Genomic DNA, 15,465 nt, shown 5'->3' on the forward strand with positions numbered 1-15,465 from the left:
CATTTTTAGTTTGCAATGGTCCCTTTTGGGCTGATCCGTGCCCCTTTGATGATCATGAAAGTTTGCAGCACATATTTGTAGGTCGGTGATACCAGTCTCTCCTCCCCACCGCCCTCCACCTCGATGACTGACTACTGAAAGTAGGCTTGTCTCCGGAGGTCGTCAGCTACCTCCAGACAACAATGAACATCACTGGGGTTCTCCATCAAGCTGCCAAAATTGCACCAGACTCCAGAGACACTACTGTTCACAATAGCTATTCTGGATATTGTACGGTTTTGTGCCTTTTGCATGGAGCAGAGTTCAGGACATTAGTTCAGTGGTCCTGATGTGTTAGCCTCAGTCCTGAATCTCTTTGAGGGTCCTGGGGTTGTTGGCCTCCTGCATCTTTGTGGCCAGGCATACCAGGTGGCACATGCAGGCCCTACAGTCGGGCCTCAAATCTCTGGGGACACAGTCAGGAAATCTGTCAGATTGTATCTGGATTTCAAAGGAGACTGCAAAAGATCTGCAGTGGTGACTGCTGGACAGCAATTGGATGCAGGCCCCTCTCCTTACCACACCCAGAGTGGACGTTGGTACAGATGCATCACTACTGGGTTGGGGAGGCCATCTGGGAGAGGTGAAGATCAGAGACCTCGGGTCTCCAGTGGAGACTCAACTCCACATCAGTTTGTTGGATTTTAGGCCTGTTAGCTGGTCATTGAATGCCTTCAATGAGAGACTCTTTAGTTTGGACCCTTTCTGACCACCATTAAGGGAAGGCCGGTGCAAGTACTCATAGACAACTCAACCGCCATGTGGTACTGAAGCAAGCTTGCCAAGGTGGGGTTTTGGGCCGTGTCTCAGAAGGCTCTGCACCTCAGGAAGTGGCTGGACTGCCAAGGAATTTCTCTGGTGGTAATGAGCATCTGTCCTCCAATTAATCTGCCGCTTCGGGAGGCTCTTCTGTTGCAGAAGCAGGGCAGAATACTGCAACCAGGACTGCACAGTTTGCATCTCCATGCTTTGAGTGGCAGCAGTTGACCTCCTTTGACCTTCCTCCTAAGGTTTTTTATGTCATCTTGGCAGGCAGGCATCCGTCCACAATATCAGTGTATGCCAGTAATTCGAACAAATTTGTAAATTGGTGTGGCACCAACAAATTGACCCCCTTCCAAGTGAAATTCTGACAATGTGTTGTTTGATCTGTCCCTGGCTCAGCAAGTACTTTTTCGGCTTATCTGTGGTTGCCTTTTCAGCCCTCTTGGTTTAAATCACATGTTGTGATGACATTTTTTAAAAGTTTGCAACATTCATTTCAGCAAAAACTTTGTGATGTCATAATGGGACATGTATTTAGTGCTCACTTTTTAATATTACCCATTTTAAGTCACTGAGCAGTTGTCCATTGAGACTTCTGATAATGATGACTGTCTTTTTCATCACCATAACATCGACTAGACATGTGAGTGAAATGCAGACACTTTCTGTTAACCCATCTCATTCAACTTTCTTTCCTAGTAAGTTGGTGTTATGGACACTGGATCCCTTTCTACCAAAATGTGTCACTCATTTTCATGTTGGCGAGGCTATCCCATTTCTGCCATTTATTTTTCTGCACCTCATCCATCTGTGGAGGAGGAGAGAATTAATTAGGTGGAACATCAGGTGGACCATCAGCTCTTTGTAGGGTTCTCCAGAGCAAAAAAGGGCAAGGCAGTGCAAAAACTGACAATCTCATAATGGATTGTTCTCTGCATAAAGATCTGCTATGCCCTGGTGAAGAAGCTGTCTTGAGAGGGCCTTCTGGCTCATTCCACCAGAGCCAAAGCTTCTACTATTGTGCATGCATGCATGCAGATATCCTGTCCTGGACATTTGTCCGGCAGCTACAAGGACGTTGGCACATATGGTTCACCAAGCACTACTGCTTCAATAGTCAGGTCCGTTGAGACTGGAATTTTGCCTGGTCGGTCCTGCAGGACTTTGATCTGAGCCAATTCAGAGACCCATGACCTTGGGAAGTACTGATGTGGTATCTAGTCAAGAGATGACGTATATTTAGTTAGAAGTAGCCTTCCGAAGTACAATGGTTTCATTCTTTTTTATGGATACATCTATCTAACCGCAGATTTCTCCCATCTCCCTGTTCTGTGAACTTGACTCTTTTGTCATCTAAACAGGTCCCGGTCAAGAAACCTGCACACTGGTCAATGCAATCCACCAATGGGCTCTGCTTCTTACAATGCAGACAACCTAGAAAGCAACTTGTTTCAACGTGCATCAGTGGGGCTTATATGTTACTGCTTGTCACTTCTGTTGTGGAGTGATGTTGACGTGGAACTGCACGAAACCATCTCCTGGTATGCAGGAGTACTGCTTTTCAGTTTATTAATCCAGTCTGATGCCTGGGGAATATTCACAAGGTGAGAAATCTGCAGGTAGGTAGAGTATCCACTAGAAAATTAGTTTCCAAAGATAAGTAATTTGTTCTTCTGGGATCAAACCTTGGTCTTGGTTAGTACGGCTCTGAGACTTCTTGGCCTGCTAGCCTTGTGCATCCTCCTCATACCGAATGCCCGACGGCATTCTTGGTCCTTGCAGTGGTTCTTCAGGCTTTAGTGACCTACCATCAGACCAACTGTCTTACTCTATCCAGATCTCACAAGAGACTGCTCAGGATCTTCTGTGGTGGCAGATGGATGCCAACTTGACATACAGCAGTCCGTTTTCTCTTCCCTACCCAAAGTTCTCATCTGTGACAGACTGGTCCCTGCTGGGATCAGGAGGACTTGGCAATCCGAGGCTTCTGATCTCTGGTGGAGAGCCAGCTCCCTATCAGTCTTCTGGAGTTTCACTCAATTTGTTTAGCCCTGAAACCCTTTCTGCAGTCCATCAAACAGAGACTAGTGCAGGTTCTGATGGACATCACTTCAGCCATGTGGTAGTGTAGCAAGCTGGGTGGAGTCCTGGATCCTTTACCAGGAAGCTCTACATCTCTAGAGGTGGCTGAACCAGCAGGACATCTTTTAATAGTTAATCACTTAGCGGGTCCCTAAATACCAGAAAAGACTAACTGAGCAGAGGTTGTCCTGCAGACCACGAATAGCATTTTTATTCTGAGGTGGCGCATGGAGTCTTCCACCAGTGAAGTTCAGCCTGACTAGATCTACTCACCACCATCGAGAATTCGCAGTGTGAACAGTTTTGCGCTTCGGAATTTTCTCCAAAGCATTTGCTTTGGGACTCGTGGCTGAAGTGGAATGAAGGGCTGTTGTATGGGTTTCCACCGTTACCTCTTCTACCCCGAGTTCGTGTGACGATTGGGACAGATTGGGGCAAGCCATGTTGATATCCCAGGTCATGGATAGGAGGGTGTGGTACCCCAAGTGCCTGAGCATTTACTCCCCTGATCAATCTACCACTTGGGAGGACCTCCTGTCTCAACAAGATGGCATAGTGCCATATCGAAGTCTCCAGAACCCACAACTCCATATATGAAGCTTGGGTGATGGTAATTAAATGCCTTTGACTTGCTGACCATGATGGTTGATTTATGATTTTTGATGCCCTCCCTCAAAGTCTAGCTATGACTTGACAGATTTGTTCCCTGGTGCCTTTTCTGAAACACTAATACCGACCTCTTAAAAGTAAAAATTTCAGATGTTCTTTTGTTTGTTCTTTTATTAGCCCCACAAGAACTTCCAGTAGGCATGTTGTAAGGTTATTAGTCGTCCCTTTTGGCCTTTTCTTTGTTTAGCTGATCAGCCATTGATGTCCGGCAGAAAGAGCACTTTAGCTGGTTGGTCCTGCAGGACAGTGTGGTCTTTTTTTATGCTCTCTCTGGTGGATACTCTAACCACAGATTTCCCCCCTTCCCTTTCACCAGCCCATTCTACACGGTGGCCTTGTTTGTTTACATAAAAAGGATTCTGATTTAGACTGTATTCTAGCACAGAACACTGTTCATGTGAAACTCATTTGTAATGTACATATATTGAAGGCACAAGTCCTGCATATAATCAATCAATAAAGAATATTTACATCACAACAGTATTCATTCTGTCAGACCTGAATCCATGATTAACAAAGCAACCAGTACTTATAGACTGCATTAAACACATTTTTATTCATAAGTGAATAAAAGGAATAAACTATTATAAGTGATAAAGCAGTGAGATAGTGGTAAATGCACCCCAAGTGAAATGAACCAAAGACAAGACAAGGTATCCAATGTTGTGAAAAGATTGGTTTATTGGTACACAGTATTCAAACAGCCACAAATGTTTAAAATGCAAATGTTCACACAGGTTAGTTCCTATGCGAGATGAACAACACCGAGGTCTGTCTTTTCAAATGACGACAACGTTTCGACCCATATAATTTATGCTCATTTTCACTGTTTGCATCCATTGGTAGGGAGGCCTGACCTCTTTTCAGCAATTAAGCATCACTCTTGGCTTTTGCTGTGATTCATGCCTGTCATTTAATCCCAAATCAGCCTTTTGTGAGAATTCTGTTCAATGTTGCGAAGAACAGACAAACATAGAAAAGAAACTTAGTTGGTTTAACTGCTCATGGCAAGATGCTTTGCTAATCCAGTTATAGCATATGTTGGTAGGGCAACAACGTTCTTATTGACTTGAGAAGGGCTGATCTCGAACTGGTGGTTTCTGCAGGTGGTGAGAACAGGATACAGTCTCCTAATAAGTTACATTTTTTTGACTGTCCTATACTTTGAAACTGAAGAACATAAGTGCTCCAAGACCAGCTATAGAGTAGGGCTCGCAAATCTTTCTAAATCATGCAAAACAAAAAGGTACTGCAAGAAGAGAGTTTTACTCCAGTTGCGCTATGATCGTAAAAAGGAAGACCAGATGTTGAGCCCCATTTTAGAACTCAACAAGTACAGAAAGAACATTACGGATGGTCTCTTTTCTGGTTGTAAAAATGTGCTGTCTGCGGATCCCTCTTTTCCTGTGTTTCGTGGTGGAATCCAGGCAGAAGTAAGATTCCAAGAAAAGGATGTTCTATGTGCCATACATGACTATGGCACTGCTGCACACACTGGTAGTATTTTTGTCCTCTAACTCTCAAAATCATACTCCTATTATTCAGAAAGATTGAGTTCCAAAACAGTCGTCATATCAGTGGTGGTCTAGGTTAAAAACACTCTGGCCTCTTAAGAGTATCCTGAAAATAAAGGAGTTGGTTCTGTAATTTTATTATTAGTTAGAAAGGTCAGGCATTTACATTTCCGAGCCTTGTATAACCCCAAGGTGTCATACATACTCCTAGTACCTCAGATTAGGCTGAGATCAGCCCAATGGGCATTAAAGAACCCAGTGGTCACAACAACAGAGGCAGGTTTCAGAATTCATTTTGGTTACCCACAATGTTTGTCAAAATCTGGATGGAGACTGCAGGGACACAACCTACTGAAGAGACCAGACTTCGCCATTGTACTCTGTCATATTCAAGTGGTGATGGATGTTTTTCGGACAGGATGGCCAATGTGTTCGAAGCATCTGTATGTAAGTGACCTTTGGTCACCTTTGCAGAAAATTGATGCCACTTTTTGGAAGCTGAGAATGATCAAGCTGGCTGATAAAAAAAAAAAATACATACAGTACCACTTGTATGCACTATGTCAACAGAGCAGGTTGAGGTTGTGAAGGATAGCAATGGTGCTTTGATACTGAGCAGTTCTGCGTGGGGGGGTCCATATTCAAGTTCATCATTTGGCCTATGAAAGCAGTGCCAGGCCAATATTCTCAGAATGTTTATCAAAAAGCACTACATGATATTAACGGACTTAGCAAACTTTACTGAAGGTTTATTGAGGGTTGTAATTGCAAGAGATCTCCAAGGAAGCAACTTAATTTTTCATCCATTCTTTTTGAAAACTCTACTGCCTTGATTGATGATCTGTGAGTAAAGCTTTTTAGGAAACAGAGGGTGAGCTAGCTTAATTTGCTTATCTGAAGTTCTACTATCCAGATTTGTTGGGATTTCTAGGTACTCTTTATATGTCAATCTGCATTGTAAATCGTATTTGAAGAAACGTTTACATACTTCAATAATATTGTATCTGGTGGATTGCCTTCCCATTGCCAATGTTTCTGGATCTAAACTCTAACATAATTGGGCCCTACCCAGCACCTGCCTGTGACTGTGTGTAACATCTTTCTTTGGGCCATCTTGCAGCTGGGATGTTTTCAGAAACTAATAAAAATAATCTACAGCTTTCATATAACTGCTAAGTGCAGAAGGTCTTTGTGCTTAAAGGTCATCTGGTCGCTGGCTTAGAAAAGATAACATTTAAACATGAGCAAATAAACTGTAAATTTTTGTTCGTTAACTATTGCTTTTAAAGTGCTATCCATGTACCAAGTAGTTCTATTGTGGCAAAGGGAAATACATAAAGTACCAGAAACTATGCAAAGTACTACAGAAAGGGGCCACCCTAAACAGGGAGACGTAAATAGTACAGTGTTGGCTGTGTTGTAGTTGAATGCCATTTTAGGGTGTTTATGACACCATTTTAAAATGGCACAGCTTCAGGGCAACACTAAAAAGTAAGTAATTACTTTTACTTTACTATAGCATGTTCCCTGTTCATGGAAAAACGCAGAGGGCTACTTTATTGTAAGAGGTATAGAGCCAAATAAACTTAAATATCTGTGCACAAAATGTCACCTCATGTTAACAGCCCATGCAACCAATAAAACATTGAATAGAACCACAGTTGAAAGTATCCAACATAGTGTAAATGCAAACTCTGCTATACTGTGATAAGCTGTACAGTCCATCATGGCACAAATTTATATTTTTGCAGGACCCTTCTGAGAATCCTGCAGTGTTGTACTCCAGCCCCATTCCTCGGGGAATCATCGATCCACACAGCACTGAGGAAATCCCTTTGGTAGTAGAAGCTCAGGTGACTGGAGAACTGGACATTAAGGCTCATATTGCTGTCTTTGGACAAAAAGAACCTCTTCTGGTAAGAGCTTCTTTAATGCATCCTTTACTGTAACACAGTCAGACATTTGTATACATGTACCAGAAGCCTTATGTGTGCAGTGTTGTCTGTTATCCTCAGTGCTGAGAGCCCAACTTTACAAGCTGATGGATGAACTGCTGTTATTAGTTGATTATATCATTTCTTCCTTGCTTGTTCTTTGGATTATTTCTATATTTAACATTTGTGAACAAAGTTATGGCAGGAGGAAAAATGGCTTGGGTTTGATTCCATCTTTGCAAACCAACAGATAAAAACATTCAAAGTACTCAAACAAAAAAACAACCTCCCTGAATCTGAGAGATTTGCTTAACCGCAGCTTCACCATTGGGTCCTACACTTGACAATGAGAAAGGTGCATCAAGAACACTTACTGGGCTGGAAAAATGGTTCAAAGATGGACCATGTGATAGAACCCTGATTCTCACCCTTCACAAATTCCTCATTGACTCCTCTAACTATTCCAAAACACCAGGCCAAAAAAGATGGAACAAGAGTTGAGGCATGAAATAACTCTAAAGGTGTGGGGAAGCCCTTTGACAGAACAAGAACAAAAACACAGCCCCTTAATCATTAGGCAAGCCCCTCATCTCCACACTCTCCCCAACCCATCCCCCCCCCCCCCACCCACCTCCACCTCATTTTATCACTAGAGATCAAGCAATCAGGTCTGTGGTACCCTATCCAACCATTCTCCAACAACCCAGTATCAGGACATTGTATACATTTTCCAAGTCCTATGCAGGGCCAGACAAATACCACTCGCCTCATTATGTGTTGAATTGTGTACATTAGCAGCTTTATTTACCAAAACCACTTTGGCATTGCCTCATCCCACACCAAACTCAACACCATCAATTATAGTTAACTCACCCAATCTGATGACCTTGTCCGCTGTCATAGACCTTTTTGCCAGTATTCATCACGTTTAATGGAGTTCTGGTCCGTGGGGGGTTGTAAGAGTTCAGATTATTTCTGCATATTCCATCAAGTACTCAACTAGCTTACCCTCCTTTCTCACCCATTTGTTTGGCATTTTCTATGCTGTTGCCCGTTTCATCATGTCTCTAACCCAACTGTCAATGGAGGGAATTCTGGGAATTAGCCAATATATGGCTGTTCGTCTTTTACCCAGTACAGTAACCAATTTAATTTTTTTTCTACGAGCCCAGCCTTTTTTCTTTTTTGTGATCAACCATAACTGGCACTATTTCTTTGTAGGCTGTCTCACTCTCACGTAAATCTCACAAACCTATGGGTGACCTCCTTCCAAAAACTGTATTATCACTTGACAGCACCACATGACATGTATAAAGTTGGAGTCTTCAGCTAGACATCTAGGACACTTGAAGATTGTCCAAGGTAGATTCTGCTTAATTTTGTCTGTTTCATATGTGCCATGCCTGCACAATAACAGGGGAACCCTATAACTCTACCCTGCCCAGGGTAAATATAACGTCAACAAAAAGAAAGATGGCAGGTAGAGACAAATTTAATCCTAAGTGATAAGAACAAACCTCTATTCTGTAACTTCTGAGTTTATTTCTTACTCAAATTTATTTTAAACCAATTTTTTAAATAGCAAAAAAGGATCTGGGAAGACGTAAAACTTACATACACTACAATAATGACTGTACACATAAAAAAATTACAATAGTGACTGTACACATAAAAAAAATTCACAATAGACCTCATCACAGATATAACAATATAAGGAAACAATGCCCTATATATTTGACTGGTGGTCACTGTTATAACTACACATGTGATCCACTTCTAAATGCTAAGGTACTGGACTTTTACGTGCACTCGCTTATCGAGGTGTTGTGCATTTCTTTCACAAAAGTATGATATAGCGCAACCTACGTTTTTACAATATATTCCATTCTTTAACAAGCCCAATACACTTGCAAAACAACAAGTCAACGCGTTTCGGCCTACTGATTTAAGGCCTCATCAGGACTGGAGAAGGGCAAATGAAATTCTAGAAAAAAATCAAAGAAAACAACAAGAATGCTTACAGATATGCATCTATACATGTAATCAATAAATCAATAAAACAGACAAATGAAACAAGATCATAGTGCAAGCCTACAGGATATCTGGTGTTAAATAAAGATTATATATATATTTGAAAACAGTCTTAGCTTAATTTGATAGTGTCTTCTGTTATACAGAAAATCATCCGATAGTTTTATAGTAATTTTTTAACTAGCTATGGTGCAGTACTGCACTGCTTGTAGATTTTTTTAAAATGTAAACTCTAATTAAAATGTGTATACTCTATTAGAAATATAGAATATTTAATATTGCCATGTCAACATAATTATATTGTATTTCCTTAAATTATGTGTTACTTGATTTACACCTTGACATACTTTATTCTACACTGAGTCGCTTGTTTAGGTACGTTTGCTGTTTTTTCTGCAGTTTTAATTTTGTTTTAGGTCTATCAGCCCTTAATGCTCTCTATATTTTGAAAATCAATTTCTTGCACTGAGGCAAAGCTAACACAGTTCTTAAATTATGTTTGGGTGCCTCTGGGGAAGGGGTCCAGATTTCCCTAGCTGTGCAGGCTGTTTTGGCATTTGGGGAAGTGTCCTTTCCCTATCTTAAAATTCTCCTGCACTCCCTCGACTGACAAGAATCTATGTGCGGGATGTAAATTGGCAAAAGTCAACAGCTTGTAGCAGTCCTACAATATAACTTCATTTTCAGCGTCTCCAGCTTGCCCCTATCGTATTCACATTTCAGGGTAGTTAGTTTACCTTAGTTATATTACCAGCCCTAATCAATTCCACTAATAACTGATCTCCTTTTCCTTAGAAATTACATCTGTCTACATAGTCTAGAGCTACTTTACTTTTCTTTGTAACCCCCCTCCCCCACCCCCCCCACCCCCCCCGTATGAGCTTTTCTGCTCACCCTTGTTCTGACCCATTTGTCTGCCTTTTTTCACAATTCTTGGGGAAAGGTCAGATCCAAGTCCACAAGATACTGGTGTAACAAGTCAGACACAATTATTCAATATATGCCCTCTCAAAATCAGATTATATAGGCCCTGGTAATCAGACACTTTACTGCCACGTAACCAACCCTCTAAAATTTTCACAGAACAGTCCACAAAGTCAACTGAATCTTGTGAAGATTCTTTCTTGGTTTCCCTGAACTTGATTCTGTATTGCTCTGTGGTTAGGCCAAAACCATCAATGAGTGCATTCTTTAAAATGTTGTAGCTGCCTGCATCCTCCTCCCTTACAGTGAGGAGCCTGTCCCTCCACTGCTTTTGAGGGACCCTTTGAATTTTACAGGCCATATCAAGTGCGGCAAACCACTTTTGAATATCATCCCCCACCTTGTAGGGGGGAACAATTTTGTGTACTTTTCTGGAGCTAATGTTGTCCTCCCTGACCTCATGAGTCCTGAAACTTTCAGTGCTGCTGCTGCCACCAGAGGGAACTAACCCCAACCCCTGCCTTTCTCTCTAAGGCTTCCCTATCTAGGGCCAGCTGTTGCTGTTTCAGCCTCAGTCTAGCCTCCTCCAGTCTCAGCTTTCTGAGTTCACTATCTAGGGAGTTACCCTCAGGATTGGATATGTGAGACCCTTCAAAGACTTAGGTGATGTGAGAATGAGCCGAGGTAGATCCCTCCCTAACTGGTGTAACCCTAGTGACCTGGCCTCTAGGTATGAAGGGTGCCCTACTTGTGTGTGACCCCTCACCACTACCAGCTACACTATGTGGTATAAGGGAAAGATCTGTGGAAGGACCCTCTCCTGGATCTTCAGGACCCTCTCCTGGATCTTCAGGACCCTCTCCTGAATCTACATGGACAGAATCCCCCTCTACCTCCTCTTCTGGTTGTACATGACCCTCAGGATGCTGCTGGTCATCTTGAAAGAGGAGATTCAAGAGGAAATCCTTGTTAGGGTTCTTCCCAATGCCTAGTCTTCTTTCTAAATAGAGACCCCTCAGACTTTTGAAGTTAAGATTTTCATAAGTGGTCTGGACAACCCTGGGGGTAGCCTCTATAGGCATGGGATTGCCCCCCCAATACCAGATTTGGATGGGGGGGGGAGGGTCAATTCCATGATCTTAGACACCTCATATAGCCATATTCGGAGTTAAGATTGTGAAGCCACACATATGTATTGACATATATGTAGTGCACTCTTATAATGGTGTCCCCCACACTCACGAAGTCCGAGGAATTGGCCCTGAACAATGTGGGGGCACCTTTGTTAGAGCAAGGGTGCCCTCACACACAGTAACTTTGCACCTAGCCTTCAGTAAATGAAGGTTAGACATGTTGGTGACTTATAAGTTACTTAGTAATGTGTGCACTATTTCACTGAGGATGCAGTGGCCGTCCTGAAGAAAGGTTTTTATGAGCTCCTTATTGGTGACAAAAATGCTGCAGCCCATAAGGATCTCCTGAAACCCCAATGCCCTGGGTACCTAGGTACCATATATAGTGCATATATAGTACCATATATACCTTATATGACTTTTAAGGGGGGTCCAGTGTGCTAATCAGAATTGGAATATTGAGTCACTATACTAGTGACAAATTTGGTAAGTTGAGAGAGCATAAGCACTGGAGTTCTGGTTATCAAAATTTAAGTGACACAGTCAAGCATACTGACAACACACATGGGCCACAAACTATGAGCACTGGGGTCCTGGCTACTAGGATCCCTGCGAGACTGTAAAAACACACTGACGAACACTCAAACAGGCCACAAATGGGGGTAACCATGCTAGAAGGAGGCTACTTTCTCACACACGCTCAATTACTTCGGGCTGGAATGTCACCCAGCCACCTCTGGCCCCCCGCCTGCTCAACTCAGAGTCCCACACACCTCATCGGCCTCCGATCACGCCTTCTGGTGGGGAGGACTCCCTGCTGCCTCTGCCGAAGTGTGGCATGGCGGCCAACTGACTCCAATGTTGTCACCCAACGGGAGGCCACACCTCAGTCCGCTGGTGCTGGCCAGGTCTACCCACACCACCACCACACGCCCTCAGGGCCGCCACTCAGCCACCCGGTCCCTGTCGCACACGCGGTACTGATCAGGAAAAAATATATATTCCATTGCAGCTGCCCACCTCCAAAGCATGTCAGCAAGGTGGAGGAAAGGGGAGAAGGGAAAGGGCAACCAGATCCATACTGTTGCAGGATTTGGAGGACACCTTCAATGTCACCTCCGCCGACCGCTGTCAGCTGCTCAGTCCCTATCTGCAGAAGGGTGCACTGCCCGGCCACTGCCATCATGTAGAGAGACAGTACGGCCTTGGTCCCAAGTTTGCTTGACTCAATACACCCAACTCGGTGGTGGGGCCATAATTTGTCCTCTGCTGCTGCTGATCGCCGTCTGGAATGTCAGACCGGAGTTTACATATTGATGTCCATTGAAAAGGCAGAATAAATTAAGGATTTTGATCGGGCTGCTGGAGCCCTCGGGGAAAGCAGTTACCCTGCCATGTTGCTGGCCACACCCCCTCCCCCCGAGATTCTTAATACATTATGAACATTTAGTGGGTCAATGGCAAAAGCCTTCCTAATTTTTAAGTCCGTCTTGATCACTTTTATTCTGTATGAGGGTATGATTTCAAAAAGCATACTGGTATGTTTCCGCTAGTGTTCATCGCAGATTTTATTCTGTCTGAGCAATTTTACATATTGTCTTTAAAATAAACCTTGCCAAGATCACTCAAATGAAAATTTCTGATGAATACATATACCTACATGTTCCTCCCCTTTGCACATCCCAGGTGCCAGACAGGATCCAGAAACCTCTGATGTAGCTGTCAGGTGCCGGTAGTGGATGCTTGCTCCATTTCGATGCCAAAAGCTGCTTCTTGGTGACTTCACTGGTGCCACATAGCGCCTTCCCCAGTGCCATAGAGTGCCTTCCGCAGCACCAAGACCAAGTTTTTTTTCTCCATACCTTTTGAGGGTCTAGAGCTTCTTGACCCCACAAAAGAGGTCCGGGTTTAAACCCTGCCGGTGGTGTGGTGGACAAATGTCCATTACAGACCTACGGAACAACTTTTTGTGGAGTCACGACTTAAGGCATGACACGTCATCATATTCCTACACATGGTATGTGGGACATTATGGTCAGTCGAGATCAAGAGATAGAACAAGATTCGAGTCCTCTTCTTGTTTCTCCCCAACTTCCATGTCTTTGAGAGAGAAGAAGAGACACAAGAAAAAGAAGCAACAGCACTCCATGTCCTTAAGGTCAGATTCCAAGAGTATGTCACTGATGTGGACCTCACCCATACCCCCTCCCCTTCAGAGCAAAACTAGTGGCATTGTTCCCACAGGCCTTGCCATACCACCACTTACAATGTCTCCTCCAGTACAGAGGACAATAGCAGCACCGGCATTCCCAAAGCATCAGGTGCAAATCCTGCATGTTTCCTCCAGGCCTCGACATTTTCAGGAGACCAGCAGTCTCTTCTGGTGCACTTGGGTGCTCAGTGGGACCTTCTGGTGTTCTACTCTGATTAGTCTTTGGCATCATACAGGTTCCTCCAGGTGCAGCTAGGTTTTGGCCCTCTGCTGTGGCCACTGCCAGAGCTACCCACACAAGCGCTAATATCAACGCTCAGTCTGTGCACCACGACAGCCACTTAAGATGCCCCCCCACCTCCTTCATCCTAGCCTCTTCTTGGGCCACTCTTACACCCTGTGTAGAGAATGAGGTCTACAAGAGCAACTCAGTGCCTATTAGAGGAGGAACAGCTTCAGGGAGAATGAGCTAGTGACCACAGGCAATACTGGAACACCATACATTAACTCTTTTGGTTGGACTCAGACCATTAGTCTCCAGATGGCCATGGGGATTTTGCTGACACTAACCCCTTTCCTTGGCCCTTCAAAATGACAGTAGACTGGATATGTCACTTGACACTGAGATTGATACAGCTGTTGATCCAGGACCTTTTTAAATGGCTTCTTTCTATGCAGTACTTAAGAAAGGAGCTGACATGTTAGAAGTCCATACTTCATTCTGCGGAATATAACCAACATCTTGGCTGACGCACTATGGTGAAATACCACCACTGTTGAGCCCCTGCTTCTCTTGAATGGGGCCCTTATTAAGGCATTAAAGGACTAATTATCTAAGCCAATATCATGCCCAGTAGTAAACTGAACAATACCTCAACACAACAGATTAGTTCCAGGAAACTGTCTTCTTATTCCTCTATCCCTTTCTAGATAGTTCGACAGTCCAAATCTCCTCCACTACTAAATCGAACCTGGGAGCTTTCTCTCCTCTCCTGACCGAGAGCTACTTGAAAAAGTTGGCAGGTGTGTGGAACAAGACTTTCTGTAGTCAGCCTAGTGTTGCACTCACCAAATGCTGCTTGCTTTGTAATATGCTACTACCATACCCTTAGCTTAATGGCAGCATTTGTGGTCCCTAATCAACCAGAACACCTCATTGGCTGTTTCACAGAAGTGGTCCGGGATGGGCAGGATGCTATTGCATATCCAGGGCAGGCCTGGGCACGGCTGGGATGTGTTGCCAGGACCATCTGTTCATTGGTTGGCCTAAAGAGGCATGCCTTGCTGCTTTCTACTGATTTCTCTACAGATGTTTAGAATTATTTGATGACTATCCCTTTTGACAGAAGCAACGGTTTTAGCCAAGTGGCAGAAGCAACATTTGAAGACTCTGGCAAGATCCCTGGGTCTTCAATCGATAACAAGGGAGTTTTGCTTCTTTCAGAGCACCCGAGCCTTCAGCAGAGACTAAGTTGAGACTGTCATTCTGCACTGCCCAGTCAACAGCAGCAAAATCCCCTCATCTGTCAATACAGGGGTAGTTCCATTGGTCTAAACTTCTTCCTCCCTATCATCCTTCTCTCCTGCACCACCAGGGAAGCTACAGTAGTTCCTCTCTCGAAGAATGGTGGGAGCATGGAAATCCTCTTTTCTGCAGGCCTAGCATGCTATTACTTCAGACCAGAGTGTCCTGCTAATTGCAGGAAAGGGTTATATTGTACCCTTCCAGCAGCAACCCCCCCCCCCCCCCCCCCCCCAATGTCCCTCCCCAACACTCCTTTACTTAATGAGACTGTCTACGGATCCTACAGCTTTCGCTTGTGGCCCTGCTACAGAAGTGAGCAGTGGAATCTGTGCCAGGACACTGGGGCCACTATTCATACTTCATGATTCCCAAAAAGAACAGCAGTCGTCTTTTAATCCTAGACCTTGGGCTCCTGAACTGGTATCTACATAAGGAGACGTTTAGAATGCTGTCCCTTGCTCAGGTTTTGTGTATGCAGAAGACTTGATGATATCCCTAGACCTGCAGGGCTCGTACTTTTATATTCCAGTCATGCTGACACACAGGAAGTACCTGCTTTTTTGTGGTGGTTTATACTCCTTACCAATTTATGGTCTTTCACTTTAGATTGACTTCGGCACCTTGAGGTTCACCAAGG

The 15,465-nt window shown here is 43.8% G+C and overlaps 1 protein-coding gene across 2 annotated transcripts in view; it reads left to right on the plus strand.

Annotated features, from left to right (window-relative positions):
• HYDIN (HYDIN axonemal central pair apparatus protein) overlaps positions 1-15,465 on the plus strand; it is a 2,122,366-nt gene that overhangs the window by 555,886 nt on the left and 1,551,015 nt on the right. For both annotated transcript variants that reach the window (XM_069217473.1, XM_069217472.1), the window contains one exon: positions 6,821-6,985. In XM_069217473.1, the coding sequence (XP_069073574.1) occupies positions 6,821-6,985 (165 nt within the window). The remainder of the gene's footprint in view (positions 1-6,820; positions 6,986-15,465) is intronic.

This window comes from Pleurodeles waltl, chromosome 12, assembly GCF_031143425.1.
Source record: "Pleurodeles waltl isolate 20211129_DDA chromosome 12, aPleWal1.hap1.20221129, whole genome shotgun sequence".
Classification (NCBI taxonomy): Eukaryota; Metazoa; Chordata; class Amphibia; order Caudata; family Salamandridae; genus Pleurodeles; species Pleurodeles waltl.